General features: G+C 40.3%; 1 protein-coding gene across 1 annotated transcript in view; it reads right to left on the reverse strand.

The window, feature by feature from the left end:
* Positions 1-24,066, reverse strand: part of NYAP2 (neuronal tyrosine-phosphorylated phosphoinositide-3-kinase adaptor 2) — a 247,402-nt gene that overhangs the window by 107,691 nt on the left and 115,645 nt on the right. Inside the window, exon 3 of the mRNA XM_060151256.1 lies at positions 595-1,689. Within this exon, the coding sequence (XP_060007239.1) occupies positions 595-1,689 (1,095 nt within the window). The remainder of the gene's footprint in view (positions 1-594; positions 1,690-24,066) is intronic.

A 24,066-nucleotide genomic window follows, 5' to 3' on the forward strand; every position in this document is an offset into this window, starting at 1 on the left:
AGTGATCTGTTTTCTTTGTTAGATTTCCCACAGCCCCTGAAGAATTTAGATCTTACACTTTATTTTAAATTTAAAACTGATTCTTTTTAATATGTTATATTGTGCAGACCATCACTTTTAGTCCTCTCAGAATGCATTATCTCCTATTTTTTTTTTTTTTTTGGTGTCTTAAAAGTATGACACAAATTTATTACTTTACAATTCTAGAAGGCAGAAGTCTGAAATGGGCTTCACTTGCCTAAAATGAAGGCTGTAGGCCGGGCTGCCATTCCTTCTGAAGGCTCTAGGGGAGCATCTGTTCCCTTGACTATTCAATCTTCTAGAGGTTTCCTGATTTCTTGGCTCATGGCCCCCTCCTCCATCTTCAAAACCCGGAGCGGCAGCATCTTCATCTCTCTGACTCAGACTGCCCTGCCTCTGTCTTTCACTTTTAAGGACCCATGAGAACGCACTGTTTCCTTGGATATGGCAAAAGCAAAATCACACATCTTCAGATTTCAACTCAAAGGACCAAATATCACCACTACGTGCCTTATCTGTACATCATGGGGTTCACTGCCCTCAAGTCACAAACGAAAGCGTCTGTGCACTTACTTTCTGCAGGTTCTTTAGGGCGGCGGCCGCTGGACGACTTCCTCAGCAGGCTGCGTCCCGAGGTAAAGAGGCTGGTTAGTTCCTCCAAAGGACTCGTGGGTGTTCTGGACCGGGAACCGCTCGGAGCCGACCCGTAGGTATTGACCGAGGCATTGACCATCTTGCTCCCATCTTGCGACACCGGTCTGGGGGTCAAATGAGGCACTGATGGAGAGCTCCTGGAGAGGCTGCCTGAATGCACGGCATCGTAGGGCGGGGGCCTTTTGAGGCTGAGCGGGGTCAGGGACCTGCCCATGCTAACGGGTGACGGAGAGGCGGAGTGACTTTTGGGGTAGCCGTGGGGAGACTGCGTTCGGTATAGAGTGGAAGGCGGGGGAGGGGACGAGGAGAGAACCGAGGCAGCAGGAACGGGTCCCAGGGCTCCGGCCTGATCTTTCTCCAGTTTAGGGTGGCCGGAGGCCTGGGACGGCAAGGAGGATGGTGACGCCCCGGCTTGCTGTTTCATATAAGACACGTTTTCCAACACAGGAAGCTTTGTGACCTCCAGGGGGGTGAGCGGAGACTCATCAGAGTTGGGGGAGCACTGCACAGGGGCCGGGGGGAACACCAGCAGCGGGGGTCTATGAGAAAGCAGGTTGGGAAAGGGCGGAGGAATGTCACAGAGCAAACCCTTCGGGGTACATGGCACTGAGGACTTGGCCGAGTCCAAGTCAGGCACCGTGGGAGTAGCACACTGCGAAGAACAACTGTGATGGTCAAGGTCACACTTTGAGTCTTGGCCTAAGTCGTCAAAAATGGGGTATTTCATTTCTTCGTAGACGGCCTCACTCTGGTCGTCGTCGTCTTTCCGGAAGTCTCTGAGAATGTTCCCCACCATCTCAATATACACGGGTTCCTCCTCCTCGGGGCCCCCTGAGGGGCTGCTGACCTGGGAGAGGGAGGGGTCCCGAGGGAGTGAGGTCCTCCGGGGCACATGCTTCTTGACATACGTTTCGTCAAAAGAAGTGCTGAGCTGAGTGTTTGGATTCCGTTTTGGTTTTGGAGGAGGAATCTTCTTTGAATATTCATCACTGTGGGGTCTCGGCTTGGCTGGCACTAAAAGAAGAAGGAGAAAAAAGAAAACATAAAACAGATGAGTACAATAGGAAAGCTTTCAAATATGACTTTCAGGTGGATTTACTGCTCTAAACATTTGAGGGGAGGGGTAATGCTGCATTTCAAGCTGGAGACGTAGACTACAAATCCAACAAAAGTCAAACATTTCCATATTTAGAAAAATATGATGCAAGAACAGTAGTAATATGTATCTTCAAACTAATATAAATAATCCAACACGGATAAATGCATTAAGACCAGGACTTACTCATCACTCTGTCTTAGAATTCCTAAATAGAAACTTCAGATGACACAATTGTATAAAAACAATCACACAGTTCATAAAAATCAACTTCTAAGAATTCAGCAACAAAGAAACTTAGGGGAAAAAATCTAGAGTTTCTATTAGTACAAATGGTTACAAAAATACCATGGGGACTGAGCCCTTTAAATGATGTGGCTATTACACATGATCACATCTTGCTTTTATTTGGGGTAAAAATGTTCCAGCCTGCTAGACTTAATCTCTGTCTTGGTTCAGATAAATAACTTTTACACAGATGGGTCTGATTCTTCAGGGGAAATTGATGTGAACATTTTATGAGGCTAGACAAGTTAATCTCCAAATCTCCAGGTATTGTTGATTATGGTGTATTTCTTTTAGTTCATAAGATCTCTTATGATATCCCAAATGCTGTCTTGGAATGAATTTATTGCCCTGACACATCAGAACCCCCTAGAGAGTTTTACAAGAGAATAATCCAGAGAATGATGTGTAAGCTTCAAGAATAACTTCTGGAAACTCACAACAGATATGCATACAAGTACACCCCACAGCCCCCCTTGTAATGGAACATAAACTTCTGACTCCATCTAGTAGGTTGGAACAGGCTGGCAACGTGTCTGTGACTGCAATCAATTGTTTAGCATGCAGGGAAAGTACTGGAGTCTTGATATTATCTCATTGTGCTGATATATGATTACAATGATTATCATTTTTATGCAATGTGGCAGAATGTAGTTGCTTGTGGTAAGTGGTAGCATATAATGTAAGTTGACGGTATAGCTTATAGGTGTACACCTACGAGAAAAGAACAGGCTTCTCTATAATTTGCAGCTTGAAGGGAGGGGAGGTCTCAAGGCACAAACCAGGAAACACCCCAAATTTTCTGGGTTTTTTTTTCTACTAGCAAAACTTATGACATAGGAGCTTTTCTAAAACTTAACTATTGGAGAAGCAAGTGCTTAGAGATAAGTTAGGTGGCTGCTTTATGCATCAATCATGCCTTCAGAGAAAGAGAACCCATCAAATATTCTAGCAGTGGCTATATCTTTTGCTTCTCTAGGTCATTCCTGCTTTCAAATATTCTACTCCATTGTACCCATGGTGATGGTTTCACTCACTACAATCAAGCAGCTTGTTGAAGGGAAGTTTCTTAATGTATGTCGACTTTTCCTTAACTTACAATAGGAAAAAACTAGATGCCATTTTACAGGGGGACGATACAGCAGTAGAGCCTTTTAGTGTCAAAAGGGAAAAGCCTAGGGACATAATGGAATGAAAACTATCCAGATAATTCTTTAGGCGGGACCCAAAGTGACCAATAGCTCTTCTCTATATCTCCTACCGGTCATACATTTTTATTGGTTTTTGAAATCTACCATGCATGTTAATTTTCATATGGTTCAAAGAGATCATCAGAATACATACAAAAATTGGAGCCCAAATAAAGTAAACCCATAAATTAATGAGTGAGATTGACTTAGAACTGGAGGGACTTTGAAAGAGCCAGGACTTAGAACAAAAGTCCATCCAGATTACTCTTCTGAAGCTTGTTTCCTGCCATGCTCCACCTCAGTGTGTCATCCTAGGCTAAGTAACTCACACTCTAGGAATATCTGCCACTAACTATTGAGTTCTAGGAGCTGGATGGTGTGAGAAGTAGCAAGGTGTTCTGTAAATGGAGAGTTAACCAAAAGCTAGGAATGAATGTGTGTCCATGAGATGGATAACTTCATTATATGCTTAAAATCATACTTAGAATAAGATTTTCATTTTTCTCTGGTTCCTAAATTATAATTCACTGCCGTTTTCTTTGACCCTTCCCTAAACATAGACTTGGGTTGTTGTACGGACAGAAATAACTAACAGGACAGGCAGAGCCCAAGCCTAGGCAGAAACACTGCATTGAGGGAAGACCATAACCCAGGATTCCCAGGAAGCTAGAGATTAGTGGTAGAGCTGAGAGTGACATGATATTCAGGGAAGCAGCAGCCTCTTCCCTGGAACCAACACCCCTCTTCCCACATAGATTGGAAGGTGGCCTTTGGAATAGGCAAGACCAATGTCTGGGTTGTGCTCAGAATATGCAACTTTGTTTGCCAAAAGATCAGAAAAAGATGAAATAAAGACCCACCATATCTACGAAATGTGGAAGAAAGAAAAAGGTTCTATTTTAGAATACAACATAGTTAGAATTAAGGTAACTATTCATTATGAAGAAATTGTGATAATTTATTTGAACTGTTAGGACAACTTCAGTACCAAACCAAGTACAGGTATTATCTGACGAGTGGGATTAAGTATAATATGTGACTCTTATGATGACTCTGAGGTAATCGAAATTGACAGTTGCTATGGACTGAACTGTGTCCCCTCCACAAATTCGTATGTTGAAGTCCTAACCCCCAATGTGATGTTATTTGGAGGTAGATCCTTTGAGAGATAATTGGGTCATGAGGTCATGAGGGCTGGGTCCTCATGATGGATGAGATTAGTGCCCTTATAAGAGGAGTCACTGGGGTATCTTCGTTTTCTTATTCTCTCCACCATGTGAGGACATAGTGAGAAGGTTGCCATCTGCAAGGCAGTAAGAGAATTCTCCCCAGAAACTGACTATGTTGGCACCTTGATCTTGGACTTCTGGCCTCAAGAACTATGAGAAAATATATGTCTGTTGTTTAAGCCACCCAGTCTGCGGAATTTTGTTATGTCAGCTTGAGATGACATAGACAAGAGAATACTGATTGAGCCCTATGTAAAGACCCTATAAAGCTAACTCCTGAGCACCCACTTTTTCATCCTCTGGCACTGTAATACTTTAATAAGCTTTGCTACTTGAAGAATTAATTTAACTCTTTCCCAGTCTTTTCAATGTAACCAGCACCTTCCCTTGCCCGGTACCTCCTCACCCCTGAAGCCACATCACAGAAAGCATATTACAGGTGAATACAGAGATGCTGATCCCAGGTACACCCAGGAGCATCCTTCCACCACACTGCCTGTTATTCTGATTCTTCTTAATCTGATGTTCCAACTTCTGATTCGTGCCAAGGCACGTGCCATATTATTTAATTAGACCCATTTTCTAGATGCTCTTTGTTTTCTGTAGTTGTTTGCTTTGGCATATAGACTCCCTGCTCCACTAGGTTTTGTATGTTCTGCTGCCCACCATCAGAAGCAGTTCTCCAGCCAACCTTGCCCAGCAAATCCTTCATTATCTGGGCAAGCTTCTTCCCTCTCCCCTTCCCTGTGTGGTGAAAAGAGCCTAATGCAGGCAGATTCATATAATTCAAACACATTTTGTTTCCTGCTCCTCTTCCTTTGTATGAATCCAAATTTAAAATGAGAGAAATGAGGATTATTTAGTGAGTAAAGCAATAAGTAAATTACAGCCAATCGGGATGAATAAACAGATTCATTCCTTCAGTATTGGGAGACTTTTCTTCCAGGCAATGTCTGGTTCCCATTCCACATCCTCCTTGCAATCTCATGGCTCTCTCCGAAAAGTCAGAGGAGGGAATAATTTCATCTCTAATGAAATGATTTTTCTCTGCATTTGCGACATCATCTGGTTTCACCTTATTCCATGTATTGAGTAAATATGAAATTTTGTTTCAACTGTCATATCTGCTTTGTTTGTTTTTTGTTTACCCAAATAAGAAAAAGTCTGAAATTTTTAGCAACTTTGCCTCATGATTTATTCTAGTTTAGCATCACCCTGGGGAATTAAAAATTAAGGGAAAATTCATGTTTCAAAAGTTATTTCTTTAGAAGGTGCTTAAAAATAGTCTTGATCTACATATATAGGTGTTGAACTACTGCTAATAAAAGACAATAAAAATTGCATTGCAAATTTCAACACTTAACCAAATTCAACCACAATAAAAAGGTGATTTTTATTGCTCTTAAATGAATTTTAAATCATTACTAATAAGTCCAAAGATAGAAGCAATAATCCCTGTTCAGCTCCAGAACACAAATTTCATGCTTAAAATAGTATAATGACAGTAGCATTGAATAAGCAGAAAGTGACATTTTTGAAATGAAATATCTGAGCACAAAGGTAATGCATGGCTTTCAGTCATGCCCAGATGATCTGTCTTTCAGAGTTAATTTTGGAAATCTGCCATGTCCCTTGTCAAGCTATCCTTCTGAAATAATATTTTCCTTACTAAAAAAAAAAAAGTGTACTGTAAAACCAGGCTTTGGTGTCTGTGAATATTCTTGACCCAAGAAGTGAAAAAAGAGACGACATCACAGGTGGGTATTTCCCCTGATGGAAAGTCTCTTCGGTCACAGACTCCCAGAAGTTGAAGGACTCTTAGAGATTATCCAACCCAAACTCCATATATCACTGATGAAGAAATATAAATGCCTTATCAACTACTTTAAAAAAACCTCATAATGTCAATTCGATCTTTTATAACTTTTAAAACAAAGGAAAGAAATAAGGGGGGAAAGCTCTGTAATTCATTATTTTGTATATGGCATAAAGTATCATTTTAAAAGGTCTTCTCACCCATGCTTATAGTGGTATTATCGCATGGCCTGGTTATAGAGGTATACTTAAAGAGCTCTGGTTATAGAGATATATTTAAATATGTAATTCAAACTGGGAAATTAGAGTCCAGTGAACAGAAGTAACGGCCACACTCTGTGATACTGAACTGGCTGATTCTAGAAGGTGAGAGGCACATTTCCCACTTTCAGCAGAATTGTGCTCACAATAACTCTCTTTTCACAACTCACAATTCCAGAGGTTTGAGCAATATTTTTATTTTCAGTCACAAGCCCCATAATGCCATCCACAAAATTGTTCTTTTCTTATTTTATTTTAGTTTTTAAATTAAGGTGTCTGTAAAGGGATGGGAGTTACAAATACCCTTGGTCTGCTTACAGTGGGACCAAGAAAGTGTGATAATGTGCAAAAAGGATCAGATTTGGAATTGTAGTATCTGTGCTGTAATACCATCCTGGATCTGCCAGCAATGAAAACACAGAATTCAGATCAAAGTGTGGATGGAAACAGTGTAAGACATGGGGCTGGATCAACACTATGGTCTTAAAGTTGAGTGGGAATGAAAAAGCCTTAGCTTAAATTAGATACAGGGCATTTCTTATGAACAAGAAAAGATGACTCAAAGGACAGACTTAAGCACTGAGAGAGCAAAACTAAGAAACACAGAGAACCAAAACTGGGGGAAGCTTGGCCCTAATCAATAAATTCTGCTCATGAATAGGGAGAACTGGGCACACGTACACAACTGGATTTCCGAATTGGTATAAACCAGTGACTTCTATGTGACTCCCCTCTCTCAAGCTCCTACTTTTTTTTTTTTTTTTTTTTGCGGTACTCGGGCCTCTCACTGTTGTGGCCTCTCCCGTTGCGGAGCACACGCTCCGGACGCGCAGGCTCAGCGGCCATGGCTCACGGGCCCAGCCACTCCATGGCATGTGGGATCTTCCCGAACCGGGGCACGAACCTGTGTCCCCTGCATCGGCAGGCGGACTCTCAACCACTGCGCCACCAGGGAAGCCCGCTCCTACTTTTCTGAACAAGACCGTACCCTGCAGTTTTCCTGCTCCTGACCTGCCAGTCTATGTCAGGTTTTGTAGGGCAGATAAATTGTACTTTTAGTTCAAAGACCTTTGCATATGAGGAATTTCACTCAACGTGCCACATGGGCATGATTTAGATGATGAAATCCTGGATTTCAAGCTGATGGTGTAATGCAATGAAACTTTTGGGCAATATTTGCCCACTGGAAATATTGGGACTTGAAGGCAAGTTGTGATAGACAGTCTTCCAAGAGAGCCACCCTTAATTCCTTCCTTCCTTCCTTGTGTTTTCCACCTTTCAATAGGTGGTCTATGTCCCTCTCCTCAAATCAGGGCAGGCCTTGTGACTTACCTTGACCAACAGAATGTGGTGGAAGTGATATTCTGAGTCTTGAATTTAAGAGAACCGACAGCTTTCACTTCCTCTATCTGAAAAGCCAATTGCTATGTAAAACCTCTTAGACCAAAAAGCTATGAAGAAACTCAACCTAGTTTTGCAAAGAGGCCACACGGAGGAGAAAGACAGCCCAGGAATGTGAGTAAAGCCTTGTTGGACCTTCTAACCCATCCCGCCTGCCAGCTGAACACAGCCAAATGAGAGACCCCCAACCAATGACACATAGAGTAGAAGAACTACTTATACAAGCCAACTCAACTCACCAAACAATAAGTAATAAATTGTTACTGCTTTAAGCCATAGCATTTTGGGTCAGTTTATTGCACAGCATAGATAACTAAAAAAAAAAAAAAATCCTAAAATTAATTTCCTGTTTTATGTAGCTATCTCATAGAAAATGCTATTGTTATTTTCACGGAACTAGGGTACAGTGTGCACCCTGAGGAAACAGAAAGCATCCTACCAGAATAGGGAAATTAAAGAAGTAAGCTTGCCTTCTGAGTATTACAAAATCACCACAGGATGATTCAGAGAAGAGATATAAAAAGAGATTACATACTTTCTGGTCAAAAAGACTGGATTGAAATCAGAGGGAAGGTATTAACATATGTAAAGGAAGAACAAACAGAGGGGATCTTTTTAGCCACAAGGATTATAAAACCAGGAAACTCACAGAGCAAAAGATGGTGGACACTCACAGCAATGCCCAGGGGATCTGGTCCTCTGTTATATCCCCGTGTGGGGATGGCCCCAGCACGCTGATAGAAACTAAAGCTTTGACCTATATGATTCTTACGAGTCGTTCCTTCTCTAACTTCAGTTTCATCAAGAAACATTTTAATAAGAGTGATTTCCAAAATATTACGCATATATTTCACATTAGAAACCAGCAAGGTGGAATTCTGGTTTCATACACTGCTATGGTCTGAATGTTTGTGTCCTCCCCACCCCCAAATTCATATAATGGAATCTTAACATTCAATGTCATGGTGTTAGAAGGTGGGCCTTTGGGAGGTAATTAGTTCATGAGTGTGGAGCCCTCATGAAGGAGAATAATGGCCCTATGAAAGAGACCCTACAGAGCTCCCCAGCCCCTTCTGCTACGTGAGGACATTGAAGAGGTCAGCAGTCTGCCGCCTGGAACCTGACCAGAACATGACCATGCTGGCACCCTGGTCAGGTACTTCCAGCCTCCAGAACTGTGAAAAAATCATTTCTGTTGTTTATAGGTCTGTGGTGTTTTGTTATAGCAGCCTAAAGAGAGACATGCACCCATCTCTTTTGAGCTTGGCTACTTTGACATCTTGGTTATTCTAGACATCTAAGGATGGAGTTTCTGAGTTTATAGATTAAAAGCCAATACTTTACCAGGGAAAATTCACCACAATAACACCATTGCATGGGAATCTGTCCAGACAGGCAGCCAGAATTCCTAAAGAGACATGACTCTATTTATAAAGTTGATCACAAATATCCAATTTGATATTTCCATCCCAGGGAAATGATCTTGTTTCCCAGTCTCCCCCTGCTCTAGTCATGGGATGCCCTTTAGACATAGCTCACTTGGAAAGAACAGAGAGTGGCTGTATTGCGGGCCTTTCCTTGGCTACACTACTGCAGCCTCTCAGACTCCACCTGCCATTCCAAACTTTACACAAGTTGAGAAGGAATAGAGAAAAGAACTGGAGGAAACGTATCCATCAGGGAGAAAGACCATCCTGCAGGGATGATCTCCGTCAGACAGGATGCTAAACTATTAGATTCCACAACTGACAAAAACTCTTTTCTTGATAAAACAGTAGTTGGGCTCTTGAACCTTCCTCTAGGCCTATTTATGCACTTCCCTGTAGGACCCACTATTTGTAATAATCCTGCCAAAGCCAGTTTACCCAGAAACCCACACCCTCAATATCTGATCACCCTTGATATCTGATTGGGTTCCGCATCCTCCACCATACTCCCAGTGATGTCTGACCATCCTGGCCTGTCTTCAGCAAGAATCCTCTTAGGTCAGTTTAGCCAGAAATCCCCCCTTACCCTTGTGTTTCCTCTTAGTAATTTTCCATCCAATGACTCCCACCCTGCTTCCTAGCTCTAATAATTCCCACTTGCCCCGTAATGTATTTGGAATTGACCTCAGTTCTATACTGAGGTCCTTTTCCCCTATTGCAATAGTCCTAAATAAAATCTAGTTTTACCATTTACTGTCCAGCTCTGGCTTTTGTTTGTCACCCCTGAGTTATACATGGCTGGTTTCTTCCTAGTACTCAGATCTCAGCAAAAAAAAAAAAAAAAAAAAAAATTCACTTCTTCAGAGAAGTCTTCCATGACCATCCAATCAGTACTTAATCACATGGGATATTCCTCTTGTTTGTTTCTCAGTTGGTTTATTATGTAAGCATAATGACTTAAATTTTTCAATTCTCTTTCTCATACATTCCTTCAGATATTCATCCTTCTTCCCTCCATTTTCAATGTGTTTTAATGAAAGTTGATCTCCTTAGAGTGTTTAGGTGTACTTAATCTTAAAGACTAGTCTTATTTTAAAAAACAACCTAAATAAAACTCTATGTCTACATTACTACAGGTTCCCCAAGCCAAAAACTCTCTTGGTTTTATCTATGCATACCAATCACCTCCACATAGTGGCCAATCAAACGATACTTAGGAAGGCCAAGTCAGAGAAAGTAATACATATATTTAAAACTTAGGCATAGCTGAGTTATTAAACCACTGGTTATAACTCTTTATCCCTTTGCTCAAATATTTTGAAGCCAAAGAGAAAGGAAGAGAAAGGAAGTAAGCAAGTAAGTTAATTTCCTGAGTCCTGAACGAAAAAAATGTGATAACAAAAAAGTAGCCATGGAAAATGCGTGATGCTGAGAACCCAATAGAAGCTCAGTTAATTTAGATTCAACCCAGGAGATTACAATGTTAAAGAAAACTAAGTTGGGAGAAAAATCCGATGAACGGTTGGAACATTTTCCCCTGTCCGTTGGGCAGTCAACTTTGCGGAAGCCAAATCCCTGCAGTTCCATAGATACAGTTTACTGAGGATTATCCTTTGTAAATCTGTTCTGGTTGAGATAGGAAGATAGAAATGTTTGTGATCTTTTAAAGTATCTGAGATCACAGAGGAAGCAGCATGAAATTACAGAACTATAAAACATTTCATTCAAGTTCACTGAAGTTGTGTTGATGTGTTCTAACATCTGTAATGAAAATATAGGAGGAAGAGGAAGAAGAAGGGGGGGGTAGGAAGAGGAGGAAAAAGAGAAGAAGAAGGAGGAGAATAAGAATAGTTACCCTGTATCAAATGCATTTTTTGGTATCAGGCAACGTGTTTTGGGGAGACTATTTTATTTAATACCTACAACATCCCTAGGAGGTAAATGCTATTATAAACCCTGTTTTATGGGCACTGAGATTACATTATAGAGAAATTAAATTACTTGCCCAAGTGGTAGAAACTGGCTTTGAACCCAGGTGATCTGACTCTAGTTGCCATACAGTCAAAGAATAATTTGCCTTTATAGATGATGATGCATTCTTGTTTTACAAATATATAGTTAAGTAAACATTTTTTTAAAAAACAGTACCAATACTCTTTCATGAATCCGATTAGCCTGAACTCCAATTCCAATTTAGTAGTTGTATAACCTTGGGAAAGTCAACTCTAACCTTTGTAAGCCTTGTTGAACTCAACTGTTAAGTGACTGTAATGATGCATGTTCGCAGGATGTTGTGAGGGTTTAAAAAGACACTGACCTGAAGTGTTTGGCATACTGCCTGGGCCATAGGAAGGGCTTAAAAAGTAAAGCCAATATCATTATCAATTATTATCAGTATTCATTAAAAATCTCTCTACGTTGGAAGATATGTAATGAGAGCGTACGCTTTCACGCATACTTCACATTTATTTAGCACTGAGCTATCAAAATTAATGGTGCCAGTGCCCACGAGCCTACCAGTTCTGGGAAACTGTAAAATGAGTGATTGCCTAAATAAATATAGATTTTATGTTCATTGAACTATGAGATCAATATTTCAGTTTCCTTTGGTATTAGGGTTATATCTTATGTATAGCCACGTAATAGAAGTGAATTTATTTTGGAAGATGTAATCCTTCCTTTAGAGATATATAGGCTTTGGAATTTTCTGGACATTATCATTTCGGTGTTGGCACTCTTAGCTTCTTTTCATCTTAACTTTTTTAAAGATGTTTTTTCTTGAGTGAGTTTTAATTTAAAAATGCAATTAAACTCAAAGCAAAAGAGAAAATGTAGGATGGAAGTCACAGCACGTGTGTGGCAATGCAGAAAATTCAACAGATTAACACTTTTTATTCAAACTCTCCTTTTTCCAAACCACAGACATACCCTTTAGGTTTTGCAAAATGACATTAGGAGCTGTTTTCTGTGTTTCAAATTCAAGAAGAGTGTGACTGGATTCTAAAAAAAGAGAAAGAATATTTCTAAAAGATGAGATGGCTCATCTCAAGAACATCCTATTGTTTTATGCTCTATGCATACAATGAGCATGTAGATTGTATAATATTTATGTCATTGAGTTTGGGATATTATAGATATTCCATTATCCCTGTGTAGTCTACCCTCCATTTTTGCAGACTGGGATTGGAAAAGGGAAAGGATTTCTTTTTGTTTGTGCACAATTTTTATTTAACCCTGATGACCCTATACTTCTTCTTTAGCACGTCTTTGTACAAGTTCCATATTTACCTTTCTATAAATTCAAATGAGGAAAATGGTTCTATTTGGGACCAGATGGTATGGCCCATGCCAGAAGTTCATTGACCAGGAGGAACAGATACTGGTCATTTTTGGTTCTGAATTCTTAAGGATCACTGAAAACACAGCACAGACTGAAGCAGCATTGGACAATGGGAGAGCGTAAACATTGACTTTTGGACCTGAGGCCTCAGAAATCAGCTTTGCTCTCTTATTTCTCCTATTATTTGGCAATTCTGTTCAATCCACAGTAATTTCAGAGCTGGGGTTCCAAACAGGCAGGCCAACAGTGGGCCATGGGAAGCAGCATCCCAGAGGAGACTTTAGCCTTCCTCATCTTGGATAAATTGATGGGCTATATGTGAACCTAGCCTTTTATTACTCAGACAGTATGACGACTGCAGTTTCAGTTTTAGATTTAGGTTTGTTATCTTTTCTTTACAATAAAGTCATCAGGTTGACATGAATTCTGAACCTAAAATGTAAGAAAAGAGAGACATTATGGTTTGCTCAGTCTGTACTGTTCTCAGATTATTGTCCTCAGATTATTCCCTGTGAGTCTTTTTTCTATCTCCAAGTCACACCTTAAACATCTAACTTAAATATCAGCTTGGATTTTTTTTTTTTTTGCAGTACGCGGGCCTCTCACGGCTGTGGTCTCTCCCGTCGCGGAGCACAGGCTCCGGACGCACAAGTTCAGTGGCCATGGCTCACGGGCCCAGCCGCTCCGCGGCACGTGGGATCCTCCCGGACCGGGGCACGAACCCATGTCCCCTGCATCGGCAGGCGGACTCCCAACAACTGCGCCACCAGGGAAGCCCATCAGCTTGGATTTTAATCTACAAATTAAACTTCCACTCACAGTTGCTTTGCACAATAATAATGGGAATCTAAAGAAATGCTCTAATCCTAGTCTCAAAGTGTACTTTCAAACTCAAATTTGAATTTCTATGTGTGTGTGTACACCTATGTACGTGTGTATACATGCACATACATATACATATGTGTATGTATACATGTATATGCGTGTATACATATATACCTGCATATGTGTATAAAACATATGTAGCATATATACATTTATGAGTCTATCTAGCTATTCCCTGTACACCCAGAAATGCCCTGCTTTGTGATAATGAAAATGCTTGATCAGATCCTTTACGTATACGGTTGAAATTACTATAATCAATTAGCTCTGAACATGTCATGAACTCATTCCCCAACCCCTGCTCAAAACCTGGCAATGATGACTCATAATCATTACAATAAATAAGACCTTCCACCACGTGGCTCAAATCTCTTGCTCCAGCCATAGCTTACAGTGCTCGCCCCTTTGAGAACTCACTGCAGCCACAATGATTCAGTGATTCAGACCAAGACAATGACTCCCGGCCAAGGACTCACTACCCCCGGAATGCCCTTCCTAGAACCTTCTCCAACCCTCGCCATCCCCTACTTTAAGTTTAAGTCTTCGTTTAATTTTCACTCAGGGACCTCTTTCCAGGAAATTCAATCTAAAAATAATCTCCCCTGGAACCCTCCTCTTTTTTGTGTCCTCATTTCTAGGTGCACATCTACTGATTGTTTAATATTCTCCTCTTCCCCTAGATAGGAAATCATGTTTGTTTTCCTCACCTCTGAAGCCTCAGCTCCCAGCACAGTGCCTGTTTTAGAAGAGAATTAAAATTTCTGCAAAGTCACAAAGAAAAAGATGTAAACTTTCATAGTGCTCATTCATTCTAAATACTTTTTATTCATTTCACTTCAAAGATATTTTGCAATGAAGTAGATAAGCGGGTAGACCTTGTCTCATCATCAGATATCTTATCTCTGATCCATGTAGAAAGAACTAATCGTAGTATGAGAAGCAGCGAAAGCAGTCTCAATTAAAACAGGAGAAAAATGTGGTCCAAGTTTCTCCAAGCTAAGACGGTAGTTTAGGTAGAGATAAGACAACTACAAAAGAGCTCAGGGCCGGGGGGTGTGCAAGAGGGGAGATTACGTGAGGAGAAGTCAACCTTGAGCAAGGTTTGGGGTGGTGTCCTGGGTCACTCAGCAGGTACAAACTATATAGAACAAACACACAGGGTAACTGGGAACAGTGCTGCTTCTTCCATTTCCTGGACTCTGAACGCTCTCAAGTAAATTTGCTCCTACGATGCTATTCAAATAGCACAAAGACCCAAACAGGGAGGACAAACTGTTCTCAGCCAACAGGAATGTCGGTGTTACCTTGGAGATAAAGATTCTTTGCAATCAAACCCATGTCCTAAAAACCTCTGACAATCACCCTAAAGTACACAGCACTTAGAGCAGAGAATAAGAGCTTTCCAGTGGGTATGCCGGCACGCTGCTTAAAATAATAACCAAAATTCCAGAGTCACAGAGATAGCTGAGACATTGGACACATATGGTAAATGCCCTTAGAATGAACAGGAAGCCACATGCCCTGGATTTCTCAAAATTTTCCTATGTATTTCTGTGAACAGATTCAAAGGATAAGAATTGTTTTCCTCCTTTATGTATCATTTGTCACACACCCACACAAAGCCATAGCAGAAACTGTTCTTCCCCCCCCCACCCCGTGAATTTACCATTTAAAGGGGAAACAAAACACATATAATTTCTAAGAATTTACCAGCAAGTGAGACTCACAGCTGACAAAACAAGTAGGAAAAGCACCCGAAATCCAAATTGCTGCTCCCACTCTTTCCTGCCCCACCCTGTCGTCCAGGTCTTGCAGATTTCTGGTGAGTTTTTCATAACCCTCTAATCTTTTCACTAAGGTCCAGAACATTTCAGACAGGAAGCCAGACTTTAATTCTGTCTTTTGCATGGTACGTTCACTGCCATGAATTTGGTGAAAGCCTGATCCAGACACAGAGCTGAATTAAAGGAAACAGATGAAAAGATGTGGTCCCTCAGTCCAGGACCCAGATGACTGGGGTCAGCAGATGATGTAATATTTCTAAATAACATAATGCATGCAACAATAGAACGATGTATGCAGGCTACTAAAAGAGAAATATTGTTTAATTGTAAAGCAATTATACTCCAATAAAGATGTTAGGGCTTCCCTGGTGGCGCAGTGGTTGAGAGTCCGCCTGCCGATGCAGGGGACATGGGTTCGTGCCCCAGTCCGGGAAGATCCCACATGCCACAGAGCGGCTGGGCCCGTGAGCCATGGCCGCTGAGCCTGCGCATCCGGAGCCTGTGCTCCGCAACAGGAGAGGCCACAGCAGTGAGAGGCCCGTGTACCAAAAAAAAAAAAAAAAAAGATGTTAAAAAAATTTTTTGTAAATAGGAAAAAAATAAAAAACTGCTTACCACTAAAAGAAAATATATAATGATCTTTATATTGCAGCTGTCTAGGTGAACTTTTACTGAGCTCTAGCTAACACCTTCTCCCTCACCCATGACAGCACTATCACAGTAAAACACAGTTGCCTCTGTGCTTGCCTGTGTCCGCCCCGGAATGTTCACTCCATGGGAGCCCGGACTGCCTTCACTGCCTTACATACCCAGCGTCTAGCCCAGGCCCTGGGACATAGCAGGAGCTTTAAGATATGTGTTGAATGAATGATTGTAATGATTCAAAACTGGAGATGTTGTGGAGTGCTTACTCACTGTGTTTCGTAATGCCATACATTAACCGACGCTTGTCTATCTTTCCACCTTCTTTTCCTACCCGTGTCCTTCTTGCTCACCCTGCTCCGGCCTCAATGGCCTCCTTCCTATTCCTAATTGCCAAGCACCTTCCGATCTTAGGACCTTTGTGCTCGCTCTTCCCTCTGTCTGGACTGTTCTTCCTCCAGATATCTGCAAGGTTTGCTCCATCACTTCATTTCAATTCTTCTCAAAGGGTTTTCTCTGACCTTATTTATTTATTTATTTATTACTATTTTTTTATTGGAGGAATGATTTTTATTGGCATATAGTTGATTTACAATGTTGTGTTAGTTTCTGCTGTACAGCAAAGTGAATCAGCTATACATATACACATATCCATTCTGTTAGATTCTATTCCCATTTAGGTCATTACAGAGTATTGAGTAGAGGTCTCTGTGCCACACAGTTGGTCCTTATTGGTTATCTATTCTGTATATCTGAAAGAGTCACCCCCCGCCTCTTCACCCCCCTCACCACTGCTCACTTTCTTTACATCTTCATAGTGCTTATCATTAACTACCATCATATCATTTATTTATGTCTACTTGGCTTATTGTCTGCCTCCCCACCCTGAAACATAAACTTCATGAGGGGAGAGACTGTTTATAGGCACTGCTATATCCTCCAGGCCTGCAGAACTGCTTGTCATCTACTAGGTGCACAAGAAATATTTGTTGAATTGGTAAGTCATGAGAAGCTACAAAAAACTTGGGAAGGTACTTCTTTTGTAGCCTGCATCTCTCTCTGCCATCTCAAACTTCTACAGCACATCTGTCCATAGAAGCTGAGCTGAAATGTATAGACAGTTTTAAAAATAATAAAAAATAAGAAAGGATATTAGAAGGGATCAAACAAAAATCAACATGGATGATAATCATTTTTCCTGGCCCTTTCTCCACAAAATCCCCTAGAGTTTTGCTGAGCCGAGTTACACATGGAAAATTCTGAACACATCACAAGTCTCCTTCCAGTCCCTGCTTGCAAGAGCTTCTGTCCCAATTGAACAATTACACCCTCTAAAAATATGCCCAATCATCTGGCTATGAATGTAATATTTTATTGGTAGGAAAGATACCACTTAATTACCCAGATCCTATCCAAATTTTGCTACGATTATGGCCTTTTGAAAGGAACCAGGCAGTTTTGGTGGGCAATTCAGCATCCTGTATCAAAAGCCTTGGAAAGTGCATTTGCTGGAAGACTGCCCTTGTAGATATAGATCCCAAGGAAATATCCAGTCATATATGAAAAGATACATACAAGAATCTATATGTAACACAGTGTTGTTTCTGTCATAATAAGCTAGAAACAACATAAATATCTGACACAGTAGTGTGCACCTAAATTATGAGACACTATTGCTATATAATGAAGTACTCTGCAAATATAAAAATAATGTGATAATACGTCTGTTGACATAGAAAGATGGTCATGTTTACAAAATTATATTTTTGTATATATTGTATACTATATATTTATTTTTCTTTGACTTGGGGGAGTATGGCTGTACATATATACATATGGAAAAACATGTATACGTATATGTTTTTCCATATGTATATATTCATATCATAATCAGGTTTCACTTTTAAAATAATTACACTATCATAAAAATGGGGAGGAGAATTCTTTTTAAGTGTACCCTTCCAATTTATATCATGCATTTACAACAGGGCGACATCTTCCTCAAGGAGATAAACACTGGTTCTTGGGGCAGGAACAAAATATCTTACTCTTTTCATGTATAAAGCACAGATATACATACAGCACATCAACATATATAGAGTGTATCAGTGGTATTAAAATGTCATGGGATGGTGGTTGGTGAGGAAGAATATATCTAGGAAGACTCTTTATAGAGGTCATAATGAGAAAATGGTTGAGAAACCCCAACTCTTTCCAATCCAAAATTTTTAATCATACGTTTATGTATCTTTTCAGAAATATTAAAATCCCTTCCATTATTTTGCACATAATTATTCCTCCTTACTTCCAGTAAGTGCAAATTTAAATCCAATCATAGTCACTGAGGAGAGGGCCCTACATCAATTCATGAGGAGTTTCTGAAAAGAAGTAAAGGAATGAGGTTACTAGATCACTAATGGCAAAGAGCTTCAGCTTAGGAGAGTTAACTACAATACAGCCAGCCACTTCAGGAGTCTCGAAAGTGATCGTTAGAAATGTTTCTGCTTTTTCTAATTGAGGTCAGACAATGGGAAGCTTTCACTAATCCCTAGACATAGTGCCTTTTTTTTTTTTTTGCATTTGTACAATGTCTTCATTTAAGACCTTCCTTAAAAGCATCCTCTCAGTAATAAATGAGGGGTTGGCAAGCCTTTTCTCTACTGACACTCATAATTCAGAAAGTCAGGATTATGATTAGAGAATACAAGGCCCAAATTAGTCCCCAGAGAAAGAGCAGCTGAAATTAGAATTATCACCAGAGTTTCTTCCCAGGAACAATTTGGAATCCATCCAAAGGACAGAAGGGGATGATGCTAAAACATAAACAATGCGGGGGGTGGGGTGGGGAAAGACAGCCTCGACCTCCCAATATAATAAAAAACAATTTCTCCAGCTGTCATAGAACAACCTCAAAGTGTGATTCAAATTCCAGTTACAAAAACCAAACAAGCGGGAGTTTTCCAGTAACATGTCACAAAGAGGTCTTGGTCAGAAGCTGAGTGGTGTCACAGTGCTAAGAAAACACTTTCATTAACCTTATGCATTCCCAGGAATCAGTAAAGAAGGGCTCTATCTGGGAAGGCTTCCCACATTCATGGACATCACTCATAAATTTCAAGCAAACTTGTAGTAGGGAGAGTCATGGCAGACCCAAAGATGCCTATGTCCTAAAATCTGGAAATGATGAATTAATGACCCTACACAACAAAGGGGGCTTTGCAGATATGATTAAGGTTAAGGACTCTGAGACGAAGAGATTAGCCAGTAAGTGCATCTAATCTCATGAACCTTTAAAACAGCGGGGCTGTCCCCTGGCTGTGGTCAGAGGAAGCAATGTGATGACAGAAGTTGGTCAGAGAGATGTGTCACAAGCACTCAACCAGCTATTACTTGCTTTGGAGATGGAGGAAGGGGATCATAAACCAAGGACTTTATGTGGCCTCTAGAAACTGGAAAAGTCAAGGAAAGGAATAACTCCTTACAGCCTACAGAAAGGAATGCAGCCCTACTAACACCTTGATTTTAGCCCCGTGAGGCTCATGTCAGGCTGAATTATCAGATAATGAATTCATGTTGTTTCAACCACTAGGTCTGTGGTATTTTGTTATAGCAGCAATAGGAAACTAATATGAAGCCAAGGGTGGAAATCTCAAATCCTAATTTTATTATCAAGATCACTAGTTCTTAATCAGAATCCAAAATACCCTGAGTGTTGGTGGAGAAAAGTTAGTCCTCCCTCCACTGTCAGATCATCCCCTTGGAGAATCACACACCATCAAACCAGTCAGCATGAAAAACAGTACAAAAGGCAAGAAAACCAGGGTAAGGAAGTAATATAAACTATGACCTTTGTTCGTTTTCCCCTGGATCTTTTAAATTAGTATGTTAATATATTAGGCAACATTATTCTACCATATTTGCTCAACTGTGGCTTTGTTATAAAAATAAAGGGCTCTTCAAACAAGGTAATTCCACCTAATCTTAAAATAACTGAACAAATTATAGACCGGGCCAATCAGCCTAGCCTATTCTACTTGGCCCTTTTTGTATTCACCCAACAACTTAAATATGATAAATGGATGACAGGGGGAAAAAAGGAGATACTTTACAAGTTCTTTTGGTATGCTGACTCTGATTAGAATTGCATATTTAACTATAGCTGCATAGGCTGTTTTGTTTTCAACATTTGGTTCTCAGCTCAAATATTGAGAAGGTCATTTCTGACCACCCATGTTGTTCATTGCCCCCACAAGTTATACTTCCCCATTTCCATTGATTCACAGTATTAGCACTATCTAAAACCATATTTGTGTTTTGGTTCATGTATCTATGTTCTCCACTAAAATATAAACTCCAGGAAATTGAAGTTTTTCTTTATCTTATTCACACTACATCCCCAATTTGTAAAAGAATGCTTGATACATATTAGGCAGCATTAAATATTGTTGAACGGATGGATGGATGGATGGATGGATGGAGCAGAGAGGAAAGAAGACAGTCAATGCCCAGAAGGTAAAGAAATCTTCAAAGAAATGGTGAGATTTCATAAGCCCTCAATGGGAGGGCTATAAAGAAAGATGGAAAGAAGCAAGAATTCCCGGTGATAGTCCCCATGCGAATAATAACACCAACCAAAATCTAGAGTGGAGAATGATTTTGGTGTATGAAGAGCACAGGAACTAGCCTGAAAAGACTGGAGTACAAAGGCAGTGTTGGACAGTAGAAAAGCTGGGATTATTGTGTATATCAGGATATAAGGAAATAAGAAGTTGGCTCTGGGAACTGGTAATTCAAAATAGCCTCTCCTAACCTGTGATCTCTGAATGTTAAGCATCCTTCACTTCAGTGCATCCTCTATTCTCAGGTGAAACCATTTGAGATGCCATATTAAACTCCAGTTCTATATTTGAATCTATTCAACATAAGCCTGTGGGAATGTAATTTGTTATCAGACATTTACTTCCCTATCACACCCCACATGCCATGGGGGCAACAGTCTTCCTTACATTGTTGAGCTTAGCCATGCGAGTTGCACTGGTCAATGAAATGAGTGCAGACCTAATCTATTCTATACCTCAGAAGAGGGTTTAGATACATGTGGTTTGACATGGCCTTTTTCAATCACGCTCATGAGAAAATCTGCCCCCCAGGACTGCTGCTGCTTAGCTTATGTCCCAGCATGAGAGACATTTGGGGCACACCTGAACCTGACTTATGGCCTGAAGTTGAACAGAGCCAGAGGCGATGTTGTCACCCATCATATGCTTCAAGTTATCATGCATTAGTATGACAGTAAACCTCATTAATACAGCCTGTTAATGGGAAGGCATGCTACAGGAGAACTTGGTCATGAAATGTAACAGAGATAGTAAACAATTCATCAAAATTTATTCTTCCCCTCCCATAGCATAGAGCAGTCCCTAGGAAGGAGCTGACCAAACAGAGGCTACATGTTGTATTGTGCCCAGGTAGAGGCATGTAACAATTCTGATTAAAGGGATGGGATCAACGGAAGTGATGTGTGTCTCTTCAAGTCCAAGGTGATTAAGAATCCATCTCTTTCTCCTCCACCCAGCTGGACACTGGTGACTGAGGAGTCCCACAAACAGGAGAGCCATACGTTGAAGAAGTTTGGGTGTCTGAATTACCATATGTGGGGAGGCCACACCCAACCATAAACACCCACATTTGGACTGTTACATGAGCAAGAACAAAATTTCTATTTTGTTAAGCCACTAAAATTTAGTTTGCAGCCTCTGCTATTAGCCTCTGCAATGCGTTTGACATGCAACAAAAGTATATGTATTACCTAATTATTAAAGCAAATGCACAGGATTATTATTTCAGAAAGAGAAAAAGGTTTTGTTTGTTTAAGAGACTGTTCTTCAAAAGAGAATGTTCATTTTTTTAAAAGCTAGATCTCCAGTATTATAACATTTTACATTCATCCTTATGAATAAATGTAACACATCTGTAGATGTTCTAGCTCATGAGGATCCATCAGTGAAAAGATCCCCGCCCTCAGAGAGTTTTTATACTAATAACACTCAGACAATGAATAACCATAATAAGTAAATGATATCGTATGTTAGAAGGTGATAACTGCTGATAGAAACCAAGAGCAGAAACCAAGATCGTTGGGTTGTGGTATCAGGATTTGTGTGATTGTGTGTGTGGAGGGGTACATACTTAACTAATATTTAGATGTTCCCTACATAGGGTGAGCAGAAATGGCGGGAGAGAGGAACATCCCCAAACAATCTTTTCCATCTGTATCCCTCACCAGCTGGCAGGGTGACTCTAGAATCTCTAGGGTTCCTGTTGTACTCACATCAGCTCTATATGATTTTGCCTGTTGTTATTATTAGGCAGAGAAAGAACAGGGGACTAATCAGGTTTAGGATGGTTTGTATGGAAGTGGTCCTCTGAGGACAGGATGAAGGCATACTTCCATGTCCTCAGAAAAGCCTACTGTGGCGTCCATTGGCATATGTGGCAGAACTATTAGTTATACCATTTACCACTGATAACCAGAGGGACGGACCTTGTACCTGGAGGTTCTGGTGACCCCTAAAGATCAAAGAGGTCATTATTAACCTAAGACTGTGACTAAAAGATCTTAACAGCAAAGAATCTTTGGTTCTAAGGGCAATACTAAAAAGATCAGGCCCAGGAAAGGGAAAAGAAGGTTGTTCACCGATCGGCCCAAATTTGACCCGACCTTGTTCTATGTATAATTTGAAAAAGAGAAGGAATGGGAAATAAAATAAAAACCCAACTCAGGTGCATGAAATGTATTTTTAAAACATAAGAAAGAAGATGCTTCTCTTTCCCCTCCCACCCTAGCCTATATTTATTTTGTCTGCTCACACCTCCTTCTGAATGCCTGGTCAAAACATAAATCCTTCTGGAATAAAGCTTGCACATGATTATTTCAGGCTACGAATGAGCCCCTAAAAGCAATTCCAAAAACACTAACATATTTTCCATAGAAAATACGTAAAGACAAAAAAATTGGGAAGGAAAACTGGAAAATGCTTGCAGTTTCTATAAGCTGCTATAATACTGCAGTTAGCAAACTGTGATTATTTCACAAATGGTGCTCAAAATTCCCGTGATCTGTGCATTAGCTGTTCCTAAGATAAATGTTTTTGGATGGCAGTTTCATAGATGTTTTTGGATTGGGGAATATTTCTATACTACAAATAATTTCATTAAGGCCATAGGAGGACAACTGAAAGAAAAGCGTGGGCTACTTTAGAATATGTGTTGCTTAGCTTATTGTTTTATTACCACTGAAAACTGAAAATTTTCCTACAGAGAAGGAACATCAGTGGAGCCTAAGGGATAAGGACCAGATTATCATAGGCTAATTAAATGCCTTTTTAAAAATTCATTTTTATAAAACACTTTTTTAAAATTCTTAATAAAATTTGATCAATTTTCACCTCATTATAAAGCCCAAAATGGGAGGCATAGACACTTTTTGATATTAGAACCTTTAAAAGAATGGTTATGGCCATGAGAATGGAAAATGAAGTGGCTCTCAATGAACTTCACCTCCTGGCATGCATGGCCTTGTATAGTCTCTCCTACTTTGACTCTAATTTTGACCATGAGACTTGCTTAGTCAATGGGAATATTAACAAGTATGATGCAAGCAGATAAATACTTGAATCTCAGTATAAATACTTGAATATCGGATGTGTCCTCTTGGAAATAATTGCTCTTAGAAGCCAGCTGCCATGCTACAATGATAGACTACAGACTCGTAAGAATCCACGTGAAGAAAGACCCTGAAGGGTGAAAGACTGTCTTCTTGCCAAGCTCCCAGCTGAAAACAGTACCATGAGTGACCTCAGCTACACTACATGGAGCCGAACTACTCAGCTGAGTCCAGTCAAACCTCAGACTAAGAAATAATAAACCACTGTCAAGCCACAAAGCCATGGGGTGGTTTGCTCCGTAGCCAAAGGTTACTGGAACCCCACGGGAGAGAAATTTCCATAGTCTCAGGACCAAATTAAGACACAAAC

The sequence above is a fragment of the Lagenorhynchus albirostris genome, chromosome 6, assembly GCF_949774975.1.
Source record: "Lagenorhynchus albirostris chromosome 6, mLagAlb1.1, whole genome shotgun sequence".
NCBI lineage: Eukaryota > Metazoa > Chordata > Mammalia > Artiodactyla > Delphinidae > Lagenorhynchus > Lagenorhynchus albirostris.